Source organism: Solanum pennellii, chromosome 1, assembly GCF_001406875.1.
Source record: "Solanum pennellii chromosome 1, SPENNV200".
NCBI lineage: Eukaryota > Viridiplantae > Streptophyta > Magnoliopsida > Solanales > Solanaceae > Solanum > Solanum pennellii.
Genome location: NC_028637.1, coordinates 107,818,139 through 107,837,980, shown reverse-complemented (window position 1 = coordinate 107,837,980; position 19,842 = coordinate 107,818,139). Strand labels below are relative to the sequence as shown.

The 19,842-nt window shown below is 29.7% G+C and overlaps 5 protein-coding genes and 1 non-coding gene across 6 annotated transcripts; 1 reads left to right on the top strand and 5 right to left on the bottom strand.

Moving 5' to 3' along the window:
- Positions 1-1,324: 1,324 nt before the first annotated feature.
- Positions 1,325-1,419, top strand: LOC114075787. Its single transcript, XR_003576175.1, has one exon. It is a non-coding gene; the product is annotated as a small nucleolar RNA Z221/R21b (small nucleolar RNA).
- Positions 1,420-4,003: 2,584 nt separating this feature from the next.
- On the bottom strand, positions 4,004-5,039 carry LOC107026364 (protein terminal ear1 homolog). The gene is made up of 4 exons (XM_015227312.2): positions 4,867-5,039; positions 4,659-4,784; positions 4,427-4,568; positions 4,004-4,352 (listed from the first exon to the last, which is right to left on the bottom strand). The coding sequence occupies exons 1-4, from the start codon at positions 5,037-5,039 to the stop codon at positions 4,191-4,193; spliced, it is 603 nt and encodes a 200-aa protein (XP_015082798.1). The 3' UTR covers positions 4,004-4,190.
- Positions 5,040-7,308: 2,269 nt separating this feature from the next.
- On the bottom strand, positions 7,309-8,354 carry LOC114075639 (protein terminal ear1-like). Its single transcript, XM_027914088.1, has 4 exons — positions 8,050-8,354; positions 7,834-7,959; positions 7,608-7,749; positions 7,309-7,533 (listed from the first exon to the last, which is right to left on the bottom strand). The coding sequence occupies exons 1-4, from the start codon at positions 8,352-8,354 to the stop codon at positions 7,369-7,371; spliced, it is 738 nt and encodes a 245-aa protein (XP_027769889.1). The 3' UTR covers positions 7,309-7,368.
- Positions 8,355-11,104: 2,750 nt separating this feature from the next.
- Positions 11,105-12,235, bottom strand: LOC114075640 (protein MEI2-like 6). Its single transcript, XM_027914089.1, has 4 exons — positions 11,819-12,235; positions 11,597-11,707; positions 11,381-11,522; positions 11,105-11,297 (listed from the first exon to the last, which is right to left on the bottom strand). The coding sequence occupies exons 1-4, from the start codon at positions 12,223-12,225 to the stop codon at positions 11,220-11,222; spliced, it is 738 nt and encodes a 245-aa protein (XP_027769890.1). The 5' UTR covers positions 12,226-12,235; the 3' UTR covers positions 11,105-11,219.
- A 2,262-nt stretch (positions 12,236-14,497) lies between these two features.
- Positions 14,498-15,746, bottom strand: LOC114075638 (protein terminal ear1 homolog). Its single transcript, XM_027914087.1, has 4 exons — positions 15,329-15,746; positions 15,093-15,218; positions 14,865-15,006; positions 14,498-14,787 (listed from the first exon to the last, which is right to left on the bottom strand). Exons 1-4 carry the CDS (start codon positions 15,730-15,732, stop codon positions 14,686-14,688), a joined length of 774 nt encoding a protein of 257 aa, XP_027769888.1. The 5' UTR covers positions 15,733-15,746; the 3' UTR covers positions 14,498-14,685.
- A 2,506-nt stretch (positions 15,747-18,252) lies between these two features.
- Positions 18,253-19,622, bottom strand: LOC107026353 (protein terminal ear1 homolog). The gene is made up of 4 exons (XM_015227300.2): positions 19,197-19,622; positions 18,921-19,046; positions 18,686-18,827; positions 18,253-18,620 (listed from the first exon to the last, which is right to left on the bottom strand). Exons 1-4 carry the CDS (start codon positions 19,595-19,597, stop codon positions 18,462-18,464), a joined length of 828 nt encoding a protein of 275 aa, XP_015082786.1. The 5' UTR covers positions 19,598-19,622; the 3' UTR covers positions 18,253-18,461.
- Between the last annotated feature and the right edge of the window lie 220 nt (positions 19,623-19,842).

The window sequence follows — 19,842 nt, the reverse complement described above, 5'->3', positions numbered from 1 at the left end:
TTTGTGTTACAATGTTGTTGAAACCTCGCTCTGATACCAATTGTTGGGAATTAAACACACAACACACACAAATAATCTAGAGAAAAGAGAAACAGAACACAAACGGGACACACAAGAATTTAACGTGGTTCGGTTTCCCTACTCCACGACTGTAACAGGAGGATTTTATTTCACTTGTGCTACTCTAGAATTACAAATACAAGGATCATATTTATAGGAAAGCCAAATGGTTAACCTAGGGTTTCAGTAATGGGTCGGGCCGGCTCACAAGCCTCCACAAAGCCCAACAATATTCGGGTGCATGCGGGTTCAACGAACTCCCCTGAACAGCAGCCATGAAGGTACAATAGATAAAGTTGGTAGTGATTTGAAAAGAAGTCAGTTATTTCTTTCATATGAGAGAGAAATTTTTAAGGCGCCAAAAGAAATTTATTTTCCGAGAAAAGTAGGATACTTTAATGGAAAACAAGAAGTACTACTTATTTAGTTTTTTTTTAGATTCAAATCGATTTAAATTTATTAGAAATTGCACATTAAATTTTTATTGTTTTTCTAAACAAAATTTATATATTTGTATACAATGTATAATGTATTATTAGTCATAATAATTATATTAAAATATATGAAATGTTAGTTATTAAAAATAAACTTGTATGAATTTTTAAATTCGAAATATGTCAGATGAATAGTGACGAAGGGAACAGTATTTTATTTCTTCATATGTTTTAGCATTAGCTGAAAAGGGTCATATTTGCCTTTGTACTCTTAGAAAAGGGCTATATTTACCCTTTGATATACTTTTTGATTATATTTGCCCTTATCATCCAACTTTGGATTTATATTTACCCTTCGGGTGTTAAGTTCCACATTACCCTTTTTTTTAATCCTATGTGTCTCCTACATGGATATAATACTTTCTAATTTAATTATTATACCTCATCTCCAAAGAGTTGAAAGAAATAAAGTGAAAAATTATTTTCCCATTATTTCCAAGAATTTGGCAATCCAAGATATTTAAACACAATCTGCAGCTTCTCAATAACCCAGCTGCGACTCACCATCTTTTTTGTATCATATAAACGACGTCACTAAACAATTGATCTCCATACCTACCTACCGCCGTTTACTATTTATTCATCAAAAACTTGAGAAATTGGAAAAGAGATGAACATTTTTGGGAAGCTTTTGGTGTGAGTCGTGGGAAAAAATAAATCTATCATATTTATGATATGAAAAATATTGCCTACATCGCCAATGCCCATGGCTTCCAATTATTTCTCCCTTTTCATACAATTTCTTCCATTTTATTTTTTTTTTGCAGAAAGAGCTGTTATGAGATTTAGAGATTGTCATGCACCACTCTTACAAATTTAATTGGAGTGATGATAAATTTCTTATAGCCATTTTATTTTTGGGATCTTATACATATTATTTTATTTTTTTTAAGAGAAAAATTTTGTGGGAAATGGAAAGGGATGAGGGATTTGGGAAGCTTTTGGCATGGCTGGGATGAATTTGGCCGTCCAAGTGTTTAAACAAAATTGGAATTTTTTTTTTTACTTGGTTACTTTCAATTATTCGGGGTGAGGTGTAAATAAAATTAGAGAAAATTATATTCAAATAGGAGCCATGTAGGATAATAATAGGGAGTGATGTGGAACTTAACAACCCAAAGGGTAAATATAAACCCAAAGTTGGGTGGTAGGGGAAAATATAACCAAAAAGTATAACAAAGGGTAAATATAACCCTTTTCTAAGAGTACAAGGGAAAATATGACCCTTTTTCAAGCTGATTATATTTATTTTGAAAAGGAATGGTTATGATGAAATGGACGTTACTCATTCTTAAGCAAATATTTCAATTTTTAATTCAATAGAGGCTAATTCTGATTCATTATACACAATGTAACTGATCTCCGGTGTAGAGCGTTAGGCCTGTTGGGCCGGGCTGGCCTAATCCGAGATTTAATAGAGTTGAGCTACGATTTTTGGAGTCCAATTTGAGAAAAGGGGTTTTTAGCCCGGCCTGAATAAGCATGCTGATTTGTCGGGCTTCATAAATATCGGTAGAGCCGGCCCGTGAGTCAATAAAAATTAATTAAAAAATATAATTTAATAATAAAATTTAAAATTAAAGAGAGTCCAAAGTCCAAACTCAAAACAATTAGGTTAATATTTTTATTTAGATATTTATACTTTTACTTGAAAAAAAACTTTAAAATATTATAAAGATAATTTATTTGTAGATTTGATTAAAAAATAGTAACATTAACCTCATCTAGTATTATGTTATCGATATTTATGATAATATTTTAAATTATGATTTAATTTAATAATTCTAAAAATAATACTCCCTCCGTTTCAAAAAGAATGGCCTAGTTTGACTTCGAACGGAGTTTAAGAAAAGAAAGAAGATTTTATAATCTTGTGGTTCTAAATTAAAGTTATGTCAAATGTAACAAAATGCCCTTTAATCTTGTGGTTTTAAACATGTCACGTGGAAGGTTTAAAGTTAAAGTGTTGCCAAAAAAGGAAACGGTCATTCTTTTTTAAACAAACTAAAAGGAAATAGAGACATTATTTTTGAAACGGAGGGAGTATAACTTTTTAAAGTAGGCTGATCGGTAAGCATGTAGCCCACGTACTTGTGGGTTGGGATGACTGTTTTCTGGCTCACACCCAAAATGGACTAGCCCGACCTGACCCGTAAAATGTCGAAGCCTGTATGAGTTAGTCCAAATAGGGTGGGCAAGCCCACATTGACAGCTCTACTTGTGTGAGTATTATTTCTCATTATAGATCCTAAATGATTAATTTGGGCATTGTGCATCTTCATCATCTATATCACAAAACAATTACATATGGTCGATTGTTTTGCCAAGTATGTCAGAAGAAAAATACTTTACTATTAATATTTAACAGAATTTTTTTAAAAAATGTTGTGTCAAGGATTTAATTAAGCTGCAGAATATCTCTCACATAGGGGTTCAAATATGACGTATTTCTTTTAATTTCATTTATCATTCGCGTGAGATCTTTTATTATATTTTACTTTTTTTAATTATAAACTTAAAAAAAGACAATTCAATATAAAGAGATTTTTTTTTTCATAATTAAAAAAGATCCGGTTAGAATAAAACTAGAGAGAAAAAAGTTGTATATTGTCGTAGAAAAGAGTTGCTGCAATATAAAATATAGTAAGAGAAATGTGTTCATCTTACGAGCTTAAATATTTTTTAATATTATTAATACAATCATAATTAAAATAGTTATTTATTATCGTAATTCATAAATAATTTTATTTTGATAACATTGTCGATTTCATTCCCTTTCAAAAGGAAAAAATGTGAGAAAGATGGACGAATTCCATACATTTTGGATTTCTTTTTTAGTAAAATAGTATTTTCCATTTCAATAATAAAATTGGACCCAAATAAATTGAAAAATGTTGGCTCCTATTTTAAATTTAATTTGAATGCCGATCTCAAGCACACTTTCGTGTTCCTCGCATAACTAAATTGATTTATTTAAGGCTTGTTTAGCCATGTGAAATATCGTCAATTATATAAAGTCATATAGGATGAAATTGAAATTTTATTTACCTATACAATTTTAGTTTAAAAAGCTATATTCCTGTTCATAAAAACAAAACCTCATATATAAATTGAATCTAATTAGGCTAATTTAGGGGTAGAGAATCTGAAATTTAAGAAGTAATAGTTCAACTTCAGGATAATGTTCTGAAGTCTCATTTGCGGAAGCTGAAGCCACAACAATTTGCCGAATGTCAAAAACTCCAATTCTTTGAACTTAAAAAGTGACTCTGACATTGTTTTAGTTAAAAATATTTTGTCATTTTTTCATTAAACTTTAGTATCTCACTTGTCAAATATATTAAATTTGATCATCACTTTATCATATTCAGGTCAAAATTAAAAATCGAATTAATGAAATACATAAAATCCAAACTGAAAACTAATAAAATATGTAATGCAAGCAGAGGAACCAAATCAAATGCAGCAACTCCTGCTAATTAATGGCTATACTCAAACTTGTTTATTTGGTAAGCGAAAAATACTATTCAATAGATCTGAGAGATTTCTATTCAATTACTTCTCCCCTGCAAAGCTAGCTTATACAACACAGATACTCAAAACTTGGTTAATCATCACCTGCTATTCAAATCAAGCTTAATCTGTGGGATTAATTCGAAGTTGGAATATCCCCACAGAATTCACTTTCACTGATGCCCTAGAACCATTTCTTGGAGGATTAAACGAAACTGGATGAAACTCGTCTGATTCAAACAGAAATCTTTCAGACTTGAATCGTTCCACTAAAGCATTTTTTCCCTGTTAATAATTTCACATCAAAAATCACAGACATTTGTAATTAAATATTTTAAAATTTAAAGACATTCACTCACCTGCATCTCCGCAATGGACATCTGAACGTTTATTTCAGAATCTGGATACGTTTTCGCTCTCTCACTAAAATCCCTAAAAAACTTTAACAGAGTTCTGTGATCGGTGAAATTCACAAATCCATAGCCTTCTATGCCCGTCCATCTGCAAATGCAAAAATAAAAGATTTAAGTTAATAATAGTACACTGCAAATAAAACTCAAGAAAAAGTAATTACACAAGATTAATTATTACTTGAAATTCATAGGCAAATACACAAAGTCAAAAGCGAAGACATGAGGGTTTTCTTTATTTGAATCTCTAGCCTTTTGATTCTCCAGTAAGCAGTAAGAGTCTAGAAAATCCATCAACTTTTTACGGCTGTAAAGGAAAAATCAAATTAATGATATGGAACTAGAGAATCGAAAAATGTAACATGAAGAAGCAAAAAATTAAAAATTACTTGTAGTGAAGTGGGACATTCTCCAACTTGACAGTAGTTTCGTGCCCTTTTAGTTTAGGATGAACATTCTGCTGCGGCGGTGGATCGATGGTAGGAAGAGGCGGTGGCAGAGGGGTAATAGGGATATACTCAGGTGCATGTGGGTTCAACGAACTATAACGAGCACCAGCCATGGAAGTATACAATTGATAAAGCTGCTAGTGATTTTGACATAAAGTGTTTCTTCTGTATGAAAAAATTAAAGAGAGAGTGTACACATTGAAATTTTGTGGAACTCTAGAAGATGCGTTCAATTCGAGTTAGGACTCTACAAATTGTGTTCAATTCAGATTAGGATTCTTGGATGCTACTTAATCCTAAACCCTAGTTTATGCCTATATAAAGGGTACTAAATTCCCTTAAAAGGCATCTCGAAAAATCCATAAAGAGATCAAGATCTCGAATATGTGGATTATTCATATGGACAGGTCAAATCTAAATCATCCTAGTTCGAGAAATACGCCACTAACGGCCCTCGAATCATGGATAAATCCTAGGAGAGTAGAATTCTAAGAGAGTAGAATCAAGGGATCAACAGAATTGTACACGCTATCTTAATCAATAAAATTATGTTTCTTCATATTTTATTTGTATGGTTTATTTATTTTCCATATGTTTAAAATTTGTTGCAAACAAATTGGCACGCCCAGTGGGACCAAATCTGCCCTTCATCTCTTCTCTCCTAAATCAAATCTGAAAATCTGAAGTTGCAAAGGTGGAAGCATGAGTACTTCAAGCCTCGTCTTTGAGTTTCAACAAGTCTACACTCCGTCAAGCCTTGAAGCAGGGGGCATTTGTAGACATTGAAATTTTGTGGAACTCTAGAAGATGCGTTCAATTCGAGTTGGGACTCTACAAATTGTGTTCAATTCTGATTAGGATTCTTGGATGCTACTCAACCCTAAACCCTAGTTTATGCCTATATAAAGGGTACTAAATTCCCTTAAAAGGCATCTCGAAAAATCCATAAAGAGATCAAGATCTCGAATACTCCACAAATTGATGGATTATTCATATGGAGAGGTCAAATCTAAATCATCCTAGTTCGAGAAATACGCCACTAACGGCCCTCGAATCATGGATAAATCCTAGGAGAGTAGAATCAAGGGATCAACAGAATTGTACCCTCTATCTCAATCAATAAAATTATGTTTCTTTATATTTTATTTGTATGGTTTATTTATTTTTCATATGTTTAAAATTTGTTGCAAACAGAGAGAATTGAGAATTGAATATATAGTGAAGGAAGAAGTGTGAAGGAAGAAACAGTTACCACCAAAAGGAACAGTTCAAAATCTTTTTATTTGTAACTAACTAGTTTAATAAATTATACCGTTATAGTTATACAGTAACTAACTTAACTAATTGATCACTAAACTGTATATTGTTTCTTATTATAAGCCTTTTATCATTGATTTGGATACATCATTTCATTATGTATATCGCAAAACTAATACGTATGATATATTGGTTTGGCCCAAGTATGGCGGAAAAAAATAGTATACTATAATATATATTAATAGAAATTTAAAAATAGTTTATATTTTAATAAAATATTGTTTCAAATAATTAAATTGTGCTGCACAACATCTCGGACATAAGGGGTAGATAAGTCCTGATTCATTGAAGTTCATTTATTTTGTTAGAAAAAACCTAGAGTTAAAAGGTTCAAATCACAATAATGAAATTTTTGTTAGTATAGTTTTAATTTAAAATTTTATTTGTCATGATAATTCATAAGTAATTGGAATTTGATATGTATATATATTTTGAAGTAAGATTTCAAGTTCAAATCACAATAATGAAAAATAAAATATTATTAGAGTGTTTTTCCATCTAATAAGATTTGAATTGAACACAAGTAAATTGAAAAACATCTACTTTTGTTTTAAATTTAATTTGGATGTTGATCTTCGATTATTCTATTCGAAGATATGAGATAAAATTATGTGATAAAATTAAAGTTTTATATGAACAAACAATTTAAATTAATTGTATTTTATGTTCAAAAACGGAAGCCCTCATATATTTTTTGAAGTTTAAGCCATAAAAGTTCAGCTTCAGGATAATTTCTCAAGTCTCATTTGTAGAAAGTTAGATAATGTTCTAGAGTCTGATTGGTCGAAAGTCAAAAGCTTAAATTCTTTGAACTTAAAAAGTTACTCGAACATTGTTTTAGTCTTTTTTTTTTAAAAATGTTATTTTTGCATTAAACTTTAGTATCTCACTTGTCAAATTTATTAATTTTGATCATCACATTATTATATTCATTCTAAAATTACAAATGAAATTTTTTTTAACGACTAACATTCAAAGTGAAAAGACGTAGTAGACATATTATCCATGTGATATGAAAACAGAGGAGTAAAAGAACAAATGAAATGTCTTATAGCACTTGCACTTCGATCAACTTGTTTATTTGGTAAAGGAAAAATACAACAGCCTGCTATTCAATTACTAAAATCAATCGATGGGAATATCTGGAATGGCTTGAAATTTGCCCACAGTAATCACTTGCACTGTTTCCCCAGAACCATTTCTTGCAGGATTAAACACAACTGGAAGACACTCTTCAGATTTACTCACAAAACTTACATTCTCGTATCGGTTCACTAAAGCAATTCTTCCCTGTTAATAATTCCACAATCAAAAATCAAAAAACTAAATTAACAATTTCTTCTTTGCATTGAACATTCACGCACCTGGATATTCGCAATGTCCATCCGAACGTTCCTTGCAGAATTTGGATACGTTATTGCTCTCTCATTAAAATGCTTAAAAAATTTTGGCAGAGTTCTGTGATCGGTGAAATTCACAAATCCATAGCCTGGGTTGGTCGTTGCTCTGCAAAATGCAAAAAATAAAAGAGATTAATTACACTGCAAATCAAAAACACAAGAAAAATAATTACACAAGATTAATTATTACTTGAAATTCGTAGGCAAATACAAGAAATCATAAGCGAAGACATGAGGATTTTCTTCATTTAAATCTCTCGCTTTTTCGTTCTCCAGTGAGCAGTAATTGTCTAGAAATTTAATCAACTTTTTACGGCTGTAAAAGAAAAATTAAATTAATTAGATCGATAATGATATTTTAATCAACTTCCAAATAAGGAAAACGTAATATTAAACTAAAAATTACTTGAAGTGAGATGGGATATTCTTCATCATGACAGTAGTTCGCCAAGAATAGACGGTAGGAAGAGGAAGAAGCGGCGGAAGAGGAAGAAGCGGCCGAAGAGGCCGCGGAAGAGGAAGAAGCGGCGGAAGAGGCGGCGGAAGTGCAGGCAAAGCTGCATGCGTTGGAAGCATCACCGGCAGAGATTGGCCCCGTCGTCGAAGAAGCAAATGTGTAGGATGAGGCGGTGGTGGCGGCGGAGGCGGAGTGGTAGTAGGGATATATTCAGGTGCATGTGGGTTCAACGAATTCTCAGGAGCATCAGCCATTGATGAAGCTGGTAGTGATTTTGAAAAAAAGTGTTAGGTTAACTGTTTCTTTTATAGGAAAAAAATTAAAGGAAGAGAGAAATTGAGGATTGAATAGATGGCGAAGGAAGAAATTATGTAACGAAAGAAACAGTTACAACTAAACAGTTACTATATGAATCTAAATTTAGAAGTTCTACTACGTACTCACCTCATTTTGTTCGTTTATCGTTGAGTTTAAAATTCAAATTATTTATTAAATTATTAATTTACAAAGTAACAAAATGTTAGAACATAGTGAATTCAACAAGTTAGTACATCCAGATGTGTTATACATATATATCCACACCGTCCGATAAATTAAATCGAAAAAGTAATATTAGATTATTGTTATTGAGTTATTGGGTTTTCAATGAGTTTATAAGAAAAGTTATTGGTTTATTTGTTCGGTATCGAGTTATAAAGTAAATCGATAACTCAATAAGACGGTAATAATTTACTATTTATTCTCCCTACTAATTAAATATTAATAATTTCATATATAACTAGATACTATAACTATATAAAACTAGATACTATAACTAATAGTATGAGATTGTAATTGTAGATTGTAGCATTTGCAAATTTGTAAAGGTTGTAATTTGATTAATATAAAAAATCTCATACTATGTATTGGCGGTGACATGTAATTATAGCCTTAATACTATATTTAGATAAGTAAGAAGTTATATAATATTTGACAGATATTTTATTATTGGTTAAACCAAAAATCGGATTGATAATTATCAAAAACAGATAAAACAAAAAATCGATAAAAAATATCTTATTAATTTATTATCGAGTTAGCATATTTAAAAACTAAAAACTAATAAATCAAACATATAATGCACAGAATCAAATCGAACCAGCCGATGTACACCCATCAGTTTATTATTACACTGCTTATGTGTTTTTTAGTTGTAACTAGTTTAACAAATTATACCGTTAATCGGTTACTAACATAACTAATTGATCACGTAGTTAGTTTCAGTTTGCCTCTGTTAATCGGTAACTAACATAACTAACTGATCTCCGCTGTATGTTTATTTCTTATTATAAATCGATTTGGATATTGTGCAACTTTATCATGTATATCCCTAAACAAATACATATGATCGATTCGTTTGCTTAGTATGGCAGAAAAAAAATAATGCACTATTAACATTGGATAGAAAGTTTAACAAAAGATTAAAATTAATTTAAATTATGCTGCAGAATTAAGTCTTTGAAGTTCATTTATTGTATGTGTGATTACGTTATTTTGAAAAGTTCTTTTCTATAAACTCAATAAAAGAACAATTCAATATAAAGAGTGTCTTTTTTCAAAACTAAAAATATCCACGAGAATTCTTTATTATTTTTACGTCACAACGTATCAATCTTTGGTAAAAAAGAATTAGGAAAAAAGGGTCGAAACACGATATTGCTGTATGAAAAAAAAAATAAAAAAACTACAGCAATATAAAATAGCAGAAATGTGATCATCTTATAATTAAGTGTAAATATTTTTTTATGTTATTAGTATAGCTTTTAATTTAAGAATTTATTTTGTCAAGCTAATTTATGAGCAATTTGATTTTGAAATGTATTACTTATACTATATATATACTTACTATACTATAAGAGGGAATACGATATGTGATACATGCAAGAGGTCAACATGCATGCCTGTCCACCGAGAGATAATTTTGATATTTTTTGGATATTTTATGATTTAATATTACTGTATTTTAATGTTATTGTATTTAATATTTTATACTTGAAAAATTCTATAAATTATAGTAATTAACAATTAAAAATATTTCAAAATTAAAAAAAATAATTGAATTTAAATTTTATTAATACTTCATAAATTGAGAAATAAAAAATAACCTTTATTATTTAAAAATTGCGTAAATGGTATTACAAATCATACCATAAATAATTAGTAATTTAAAATTTTAAAAGACATAAAAAATTGCCGTAGTCAACAATTAACAATTTAAATTATTTAAAATTAATATTAACGTTTGATTAACTCTTTAAATTTTATATATATCAATCATATAAATAAACTTAGTCGATTTCTTTTCCTCTAAAAAGGAAAAAATGTGAGAAGATTGCCGAATTTCATTCATTTTAGAGTACGATTTCAAGTTCAAATAACAATAATGAAGAAATAAAATAGTATTCGAGTGTTTTTCCATCTCGTAAGATTTGAATTAAACCCAAATAAATTGAAAAATATTTACTTCTGTTTTTAAATTTAATCTTAATCTTGATCTCGATCACTCTATTTGACCACGTGAGATAAAATTGAAGTTTTTAAACATATAATTAATTTTTTAGATTGTATTTTGTGTTTATAAACACAAACCCTCATATATACTCTGAAGTTTAATACGTGAAAAATTAATATCAAGATAATTTTCTAAAGTCTCTTTTTGTGGAAATTGAAGCTACAATAATTAGTCATGACTTGAAACTTATACAATGTTCTAAACCCTAGTTTGTCGAAAGTTAAAAAGTAACTCGAACATTTTTTTTGTTTAAAAAAAATATTTTTGGATTAAACTTTAGTATTTCACTGGTCAAATATATTAATTTTGATAGACTTTATTATATTAATACAAAAAATTACAAATTAAATTGATCTAAACATATAAGATTCAAAGTGAAAACTAGTAGACATATTATCTCTGTGATATGAAAACAGAGTAGTTAAAGCACAAATCACATGTCTCATAGCATATTATCAGAGGAGTAAGAGCCCCTGTTAATGGCTATACTCAAACTTGTTCATATTTCGTAAACGAAAATTACAACAAAGGGTGGATTTCATCACCTGATCTGAGAAATGAAAACTTGTTAATAACCATTTCTTGGAGGATTAAAACATATTGCTTCTGGCGCATATCGGTAGGTATTCACTAAAGCATTTTTTCCCTGTTAATAATCAGTAAAAATTCCACATCAAAAATCACAAACTTAATTAACAATTTCTTCTTTTATTTTAACATTTCTCGCACCTGGACATACGCAATGGCAAAAACAACGTGCCTTCTAGAACCTGGAAACACTTTTCCTCCGTCACAGAAAGACCAAATAAATTTCCGCAGACTTCTTGTATCGGTGAAATTCACAATTGCATAGCCTATGATCTTATTGTTTCTGCAAAATGGAAAAAAAAATAAAAGAAAAGCTAATAGTACTGAAGGAATTAACAACCTATAATTATTACTCACCTGTTATCGTAAGGCAAATACAAGTAATCATAAGCGAATAAATGGGTATTTTCTGCATTCACATTTTCCTGTAAGCAGAAATAGTCTAGAAATTGTATCATCCGTTGATGGCTGTAGAAGGAAAAATTACATTAAATTAGATAATGATATGAAACTATTAAATCTTCCAAATAAGGCAAAAGGTAATAGGAACATTTAAAGAAGCAAAAAATTATAAATTACTTGTAGCTAAACGGAATATTCCTGATCAGGATAGTAGTTTTATCATAATTGACGGTAGGAGGAGGAGGAGGACGCGGTTGAAGCGCCGGCGGATATGGAGGCTGCACCGCCGGCAGCGTTTGACGTCTTATAGGAGGAACATTCCAACGTTGGAGCACATTCTCCCGCGGCAGTGAATTGACGGGAGGAGGAAGTGGTTGAAGCGCCGGCGGATATTGATGCGGTGGAAGCGCCGGCTGAAATTGACGCCTTGTAGTCATCACCGTCTGATATTGCTCACGTGCCATAGGAAGCGTGCAGTTCATATACGTAGGAGGATGCAGTGGTGGTGGCGGTGGCACAGTGGGAACAGACAAATATTGATGCATTGGATGCGGGTTCAACCAATTCTCAGGAAAATCAGCCATGGAAGTACAATTGATAAAGCTTGTATTGATTTTGAAAAAAAAGTATTGGGTTAACTGTTTCTTTTATAGGAAAAAAAATAGAGAGAAATTGAGAATTGAAAATGAAGTTTTATCGTAATATATGAATTTGAAATGATAAAAATTATACCGTGTCAATTATACTTTTGAGTTATTAAATACTAAAGTGAAATAATAAAGTTATTTATGACTATTACCATTATCGAATTAAGAGCTTCACTATCCACTTTATTTTGTTTATTTATCGTTGAGTTTAAAATTTAACTATTAATTCACAAATAATGAAATTATAGAATATAAATAATTCAAGAATTTAGTAAATCTGAATGTTACTAATGATGAAGAAGAAGAGTAAAAAGATAAAAGGGGTATTCTACATCTTGATTCTTTAGATAATAATAATATCTTAGTTAATTATTGTATTGATTTCCTAATTACATTGATCATGTAACTGTTTTAACTAACTATAGAGTAACAAACTTAACTAATTTAATTACATAGTTAGTTAGTTTTAGCCTTTTTTAATTACTTCGCTCAACAAAAATAATCAACTTTTCATTGTATATTATTTTTTGTTATTGGTCCTTTTATGATCGGGATATTGTGCAATTCCATCATGTGTATTACAAAATAAATACAATGAACAGAAATTAGAAAATTAGTATAAAATTTATTTAAAATGTATCAAGAATTTAAATTGCGCAGCAAATTATCTCGTACAATGGGGTGCAAATAAGTCCATGGTGCCTTTAAGTTTAGACACGATATTTTTTTTTTTGTTCTTTAATGTGATATAGATAGAATAGAGAGTTAAATTTTAATATAATTTTTAAATATTTTTAATTATTACTAATTGTAATGTATAATATTTTTTACGTCATTTTTAAACAACATATGTTACTTTTTTTATCGTAATTTTTGATAGAGTTTCAAAAGTCAAACAAATGTTGTTAATTATTGAGATTTATCGTACTTTATGTAGTTTCAGATTAAATAATACACATTATTTATTTTATCCCGTTTATGTGATACAAATACATTAATTTTATGAATCAATAAATTTTATAAGCATTAAATTATTTATGTGTTCTTTAAAAAAATATTTTAAATTGTCAATTATCATAATTTATAATAATATTTACGCAAATTTTAAATTTAATAGAAATCAAAAAGTTATAAAAAAAGATAATTAAATATAAAAAGTATTATCAAACAGGCATGCCGACTGATTATCCCCGTCTTAATAATTCAACAATTTATTGGTTAAACACAAATGTTAGTGATGATGAAGAAGAAGAGAAAAAAGATAAGGAAGTATTCTATATCTTGATTCTTGAGATAATATCTTAGTTAATTATTGTATTGGTTTCTAATAACATCGCTTATAAGCTATTCAGTTTATAACTAATTTAACCAACTATAGAGTAACAAACCTAACTTAAACTGATTTTCAGTAATTGTTTAATAGTTAGTTACTCTTATCCTCTTTTAATTACTTTGCTCAACAAAAATAAGCAACTCTGTCTACTTATTTTTTTCCTCTAACCGAAATGAAAAAAAAAATCTAAATTTTTATTATTTTTTTCTAAAAATATAATCTTATATGAGTAAATTTAATCCTCGTCAAACATATTTTTATGTTTCACTAATATTCTTGTAAAACTTATTGTAGATGACCAAATTTTTTCTTCGAATACGAAATTAAATTACAATACACACAAAAAGAATAGTTTAATTTTTTTTCTTTAAACTAAGGAATAAAAGAAAAAAATAAAATAAGAATAAGAAACTCAAATAATTATAATAAAAGAAGCCAAAAAATAATTTATATATGAAAAAAATTAAAATATATCTTAAACTTTGTTAGAAGAATCATATATACCCTAAATAATTTTTTTTTAAAAAAATAGAAATATTAATTATAAATTTAAAACTAATTTTTTAACTTTCGTTAAACGAAAGGTATATGTGAGTCATTTCATAACGACAGGGGTATATGTGAACCGTTTGTATAACGATAATGACATATATATGAGTCACTTTTATAACGAGGGTATATCAGCTCATTTCAAATGACAAAATTAACGGATATATCATGCCCTTTTTCCCTTTAGTTAGAAATATTTTGTCATTTTTGCTTTGAACTTTAGTATCTCCGTTGTCAAAAATATTAATTTTGATCATCACTTTATCAAATTCATGCTAAAATAGCAACTAAAATTCAAAGTGAAAACTAGTAGACATATAATCCATGTGATGTGAAAACAGAGGAATAAAAGAACAAATGAAATGTCTCCTAGCAAATCAGAGGAGTAACAGCCCCTGTTAATGGTGGATTTCGTTAACGAAAAATGCAACAACAAAGGGTGGATTCCATCTCCGATCGGATTATATGAGAGTGACTTCAAATTTTCCCTCAAAGCTTGCTTATCTGGAGTGACTTCAACTTGCAATGATATGAGAACCATCTCTTGGAGGATTAAACCCTATTGCTTCTTGCTTAAATCTTGCATACTGGTATCGTCTCCTTAAATCTTTTTCTCCCTGTTAATTGGTTGAAATTCCACATCAAAAATCACAAACAATTTCTCGTTTTTATTTTAAATTTGAGATTTACGCACCTGGATATACGCAGTGGAAAGCTTAACGCTCCTTGCAGAATTTGGAAACGCTGTCGCTCCGTCACTAAAAGCCAAAAAAAATTTCCACAGAGTTCTTTCATCGGTGAAATTCACAAGTGCATAGCCTCTGATCCTATTCTTTCTGCAAATGAAAATATATAGTAATGAAGTTGCTATATATATATACACATCAACTAAAAAAAATAAAAAATTACACGGGATTATTACTTGAAATGCAGAGGCAAATACAAGTAATCATAAGCGAAGACATGAATATTTTCTCTATTTGAATCTCTCGCTTTTATATTCTCCTGTAAGCAGAAATAGTCTAGAAATTCCATCATCGATCCACGGCTGTAAAAGAAAAATTAAATTAATTAGATAATGATATGGAATGTACTATTTAAATTTTGCTTTAATCAATTTCAAATATAAGGAAAAAGTAATATGAAATTATAAATTACTTGTAGTGAAATGGGATATTCTTGATCATGACGGTAGTTACGTCCAAAATTATCCGTATCTCCATCCCTCTTACTCTAGTAGCAATAGTATTCATACGGTGGCGACGTCGTCGCACTTTCTCCTGCGGCGGTGAATCGACGATAGGATATGGATGCGGTTGAAGCGCCGGCGGATATGGATGCGTTGAAAGTATCACCGGCAGAAATTGATGTGTTGGAAGCATCACCGGCAGAAATTCATGCACTGGAAGCAGCATATACATAGGACGAAGTGGTGGCCGTAGCCGTGGCCCTGGCGGTGGCGGTGGTCGTGGCCCTGGCGGTGGCGGTGGCCGTGGCAGTGGCGCCAGAGGGGGATTAGGGATGAATTCAGGTGCATCGGGGTTCAACGAACTCTCAGCCATGGAAGTACAATTGATAAAGCTGGAACTGATTTTGATTAAAAAAAAATGTTAGTTAACTGTTTCTTTTATAGGAGAAAAACGAGAGGAATATATAGTGAAGGAAGAAATGGAAAGAAAGAAACAGTTGCCACCAAATTTGATTATTTCCCTTTTGACTTCGACTCAAATTATGAAAATTTTATTATGATAGAAAATGCTTTTACTCTAGTGAAATTTTACGCAGGCATAAATTTAGATTAATTAGCTTTAAATATAAGTATGAGCGAAAAATAAAAAAGGAAAGAAATAGACGGTTTTCTGTACTTTTACTCTGTGCCGATATTAAAGGTATATGTAAAGGTGTTTCGTGATTATTATTATGAACTCATTCTCTTCTTTCTTTAAATCATTTATAATGTTATATTTTTTATAAAATATTTTAATATAAAAATGTAAACTGATATTTAAAATATAATATAATAATACAATATGGTTGGATGCACATTTTTAAGTAAAGATGAAATTTAAATTTAAATTTATTTTTTTTACACGTTTCCAATTCGATAAAGAAATGGATTTGCGGCTAAATTGTAATTTAATATTGTAATAAATAATTACTTATTTTAGCAATATTATTTATTCATTATTATTTGTAGTGATATTATGTTAAATCTATAATGTGTATTAAAAGTAATATATATATATGAATTATAATCTTTTTTTTAAATATATTATGTTTGTTTGGTAAAATATGACAAACTATATTATAAGTGAATTAAAATATGTGATAAATGTATTATCCATCATTAGAATTGTATTATGTGTGAATAATAAATTGTTCTTTGTAATATGTATTAAACTTGTATTTAATGAAAAGTGGTCAAATGAATAAAAATGTTATTGCTATATATGGTAAATACTTTTTTCTTATAGTATATTTATGTAAGTTTCCCTTTAATATTTGTTTATGTAAAAAAATGGGGGATCTATAAAACGATTTACAAAACTAGTGCAATATAAATAAATTTGATAATCAAAATAGTAACTTTAAATTAGTCGTTAAACAAAAGGTCAAAAAAAAAACTTTCTTCGTTTCAAAAAGAATGACTTCCTTTACTTCTTAGTCAGTTTAAAAAACAATTACCTCTTTCTATTTTTTGTAACATTTTAACTTTAACTTTCCACATGACATGTTTAATGCCACAAGACTAAAGGATGATTTTGTACATTTAATATAACTTAAATTTAGGACCACAATATTCAAAAGTCTTTTTTATTTACTTAAACTCTAAGTCAAGTCAAATCAGATCAGTATTTGTGAAACGGAGAGAGTAACAGTATGTGTGGGGTATAATCCATATACCCCTTCCAACCGATTCAATCTCATATATTACTGCTTTTGAATCGACTTAAAGAGTATTTTATGTCACTTAGGAGAAGCTTAGGAAAGTGTGTCTGAGCCTAGCTAGGAAATAGTCATCCAAAAGATATTTTTTCTATTCGAGATTTCCACAAAGTGGTATATGGGTATGAGAATGTCTTTCTCCCATATGGATTATATTTTTTTCAAAAACTGATTAAAAATTAAATGAAGATTAATTTTTCGCTTTTGTTAGAGAAAGGTATATGCTATTTATACAACATAGGGATATATGGCGAGATATATATCAATTCTAAATACACCCTCTGTTTAAAAAAGAATGATTTTATTTCCTTTTTAGTCTGTTTCAAAATGAATGACCCCTTTCCTATTTTGGTAACACTTTAACTTTAACTTTAACTTTACACGTGACATGTTTAAAATCACAAATTAAAGAACATTTTGGTACATTTGACATAACTTTAATTTAAAATCACAAGATTAAAAAGTGTTCTTTCTTTTCATAAACTCTGTTACAAGTCAAACTAAGTCAACCTTTTAAAAACGGAGAGAGTATCAAAATTAAAAGGTATATCAAACCCTTTTAAATCATATACTACTTATAGCTTTTGACTTATTCTTTTTTTTAAAAAAAAAAAGATAAAAAATAAACGGTTATTAGCATTTTTCTTACTCTACCTAAATAACTACTATAAAATTGTTTAAATAGGAGAACTATTTTAACTTTAAAAAGCACCTAATGTTAGTAGGTCCAAACAAGATTGTAATTACTCGCTTAGTTTCATATTACAGATCATTTTTATTAAAAATAAATATTCTTTAATATTAATCATTTCACAAACTCAACATATAAGTAACACTATTCCTCTTGATTTTTTCATTAAAATTTTTTATTCCTTTGAAAATATAATTTGATAAACATAGTCAACATATAAGTAACACTATTCCTCTTGATTTTTTCATTAAGATTTTTTAACCTTTTGAAAATATAATTTGATAAACATAGAAAAATTAAGTGATTAAATTAATTTTATTAATTAAAATAAATTAAAACATGTTCATTTTATTATTGAAAAAGCTGATTTCATACTACTCAAGGTAATAAAACAAAAAGAATAAATTTAACTAATTTCTAAATGGACTAGAAATCTAAAACAATACTACAACTCAATAAAAATGGCAAGAGTAACTTTAATGTCATTAATAGTCCTGCTAATGGCTAACTCGATCAACAACAACAACAAAGGGTGGACCCCATCACCTGCTACTCTGTCGATCGATCGGATCATCAGGGAGATTTTTCAGGTGTCAGTATTCCACCCCTCGATTTCTTTTTACTCCATATAAAGCTAAGCTATAATAAACCCTACTAGTTAGGGTTTCTAGTGACTTTGAATTGCCCCACAGGAATCATTTGCACCGATTCCCCAGAACCATCTCTTGCTGGACTAAACCAAACTGGCAGAAATCCTTCTGATTCACACTCAAATCTTGTTTGCTTGAATCGGTTCACCAAAGCTTCTTTTCCCTGTTCAAATTTCACATCAAAAATCATAAACAAAAATAAAAAAAATTTAAACATTATTCACTCGCCTGGATCTTTGCAGTGACGATCTTAACACTCCTTGTAGATCCCGGAAACACGTTTAGTTTGTCATTGAAAGCATAAAAGAAATTCCACACACTTCTCTGATCGGTGAAATTCACGAATGCATAGCCTTTGCTCCTCTTCTTTCTACAAATTTAAAAACAAAAGAGAAAGCTAATTAATAGTACTGAAGTTGCTACTTTTGAATTGCAAATGAACACAAGAAAAATAACTATTTACTTGAAATCCATAGGCAAATACAAGAAATCATAAGCAAAGACATGAATATTTTCTCCATTTGAATCTCTAGTCTTTTGATTCTCCAGGTAGCAGTGCTCGTCCAGAAATTGCATCAACATTTCACGGCTGTAAAGGAAAAGTCAAATTAATTGGCCATCAAATTACTAAACGACAGTGTTATTGAATTAATGATATGGAACTAGAGATCAGTCGGACCATTAAATTTTGTTTTAATCAACTTCCAAATAAGGAAAAAGTAAAAGAGGCAAAAATTACTTGTAGTGATATGGGATATTCTTGATCATGATAGTTGTATTGTTGTTCTTACGAGTCCAACTTATAGGTATCACATCGTGTTTCTTCAGCTCATTATAACAAACACTTGGTCTCTGGTCATGATTTACCACTTTTCTCCGCCAAACTAAACGTCCCTCAGTATTTCCTCTTCCAAACACACCTCTGTTTTCGTTACTCGATCGAGAAAAACCTCTTCCTCCTCCTCTTCTAGCGAAATAATCGTTTCTCAACCTAGGAGGAATATTCGGACCAAGGCGTGATCGGACACTCTCCTGCGGCAGTGAATCGACGGTACGATGAGGAGGAAGCGGTGGTGGAGTGGAAATAGGGATATATTCGGGTGCATTCGGGTTCAACAAACTCCTAAAAACAGCAGCCATGGAAGTACAATTGATAAAAGTTGAAGCGAACTTGAAACAAAAAGATATGTTTGGTTGTTTTTTGTTTTATATGGCAAAAGAAGAGAGAGAAAAAGAGATATGAACAGAAGAAATTTTTTTTTTATTTAATACACACTGATAGTGAAGGGAAGATGAAAGAAAGAACAGTTGGTTTACTGCAGGAGATGCAGCAAAAAAGCCTTTGTTTTTTCAGAGAGAAAAAAAGTAGAAAATAGAAACTTATA

What these genes read in the sequence shown, in the direction of transcription:
- LOC107026353 (XM_015227300.2), bottom strand. Translation starts at nt 19,597, where the DNA reads ATGGCTGCTGTTTTTAGGAGTTTGTTGAACCCGAATGCACCCGAATAT. An exon ending in AATATCCCATATCACTACAA is followed by an intron (nt 19,047 to 19,196) that starts GTAATTTTTGCC and finishes TTTCCTTTACAG; the next exon opens with CCGTGAAATGTTGATGCAAT. An exon ending in TATTTGCCTATGGATTTCAA is followed by an intron (nt 18,828 to 18,920) that starts GTAAATAGTTAT and finishes TTAAATTTGTAG; the next exon opens with AAAGAAGAGGAGCAAAGGCT.
- LOC114075640 (XM_027914089.1), bottom strand. Translation starts at nt 12,225, where the DNA reads ATGGCTGATTTTCCTGAGAATTGGTTGAACCCGCATCCAATGCATCAA. An exon ending in AATATTCCGTTTAGCTACAA is followed by an intron (nt 11,708 to 11,818) that starts GTAATTTATAAT and finishes TTCCTTCTACAG; the next exon opens with CCATCAACGGATGATACAAT. An exon ending in TATTTGCCTTACGATAACAG is followed by an intron (nt 11,523 to 11,596) that starts GTGAGTAATAAT and finishes TCCATTTTGCAG; the next exon opens with AAACAATAAGATCATAGGCT.
- LOC114075638 (XM_027914087.1), bottom strand. Translation starts at nt 15,732, where the DNA reads ATGGCTGAGAGTTCGTTGAACCCCGATGCACCTGAATTCATCCCTAAT. An exon ending in TATTTGCCTCTGCATTTCAA is followed by an intron (nt 15,007 to 15,092) that starts GTAATAATCCCG and finishes TTTCATTTGCAG; the next exon opens with AAAGAATAGGATCAGAGGCT. An exon ending in TTTCCACTGCGTATATCCAG is followed by an intron (nt 14,788 to 14,864) that starts GTGCGTAAATCT and finishes ACCAATTAACAG; the next exon opens with GGAGAAAAAGATTTAAGGAG.
- LOC114075639 (XM_027914088.1), bottom strand. Translation starts at nt 8,354, where the DNA reads ATGGCTGATGCTCCTGAGAATTCGTTGAACCCACATGCACCTGAATAT. An exon ending in TATTTGCCTACGAATTTCAA is followed by an intron (nt 7,750 to 7,833) that starts GTAATAATTAAT and finishes TGCATTTTGCAG; the next exon opens with AGCAACGACCAACCCAGGCT. An exon ending in TGGACATTGCGAATATCCAG is followed by an intron (nt 7,534 to 7,607) that starts GTGCGTGAATGT and finishes AATTATTAACAG; the next exon opens with GGAAGAATTGCTTTAGTGAA.
- LOC107026364 (XM_015227312.2), bottom strand. Translation starts at nt 5,039, where the DNA reads ATGGCTGGTGCTCGTTATAGTTCGTTGAACCCACATGCACCTGAGTAT. An exon ending in AATGTCCCACTTCACTACAA is followed by an intron (nt 4,785 to 4,866) that starts GTAATTTTTAAT and finishes TTTCCTTTACAG; the next exon opens with CCGTAAAAAGTTGATGGATT. An exon ending in TGTCCATTGCGGAGATGCAG is followed by an intron (nt 4,353 to 4,426) that starts GTGAGTGAATGT and finishes AATTATTAACAG; the next exon opens with GGAAAAAATGCTTTAGTGGA.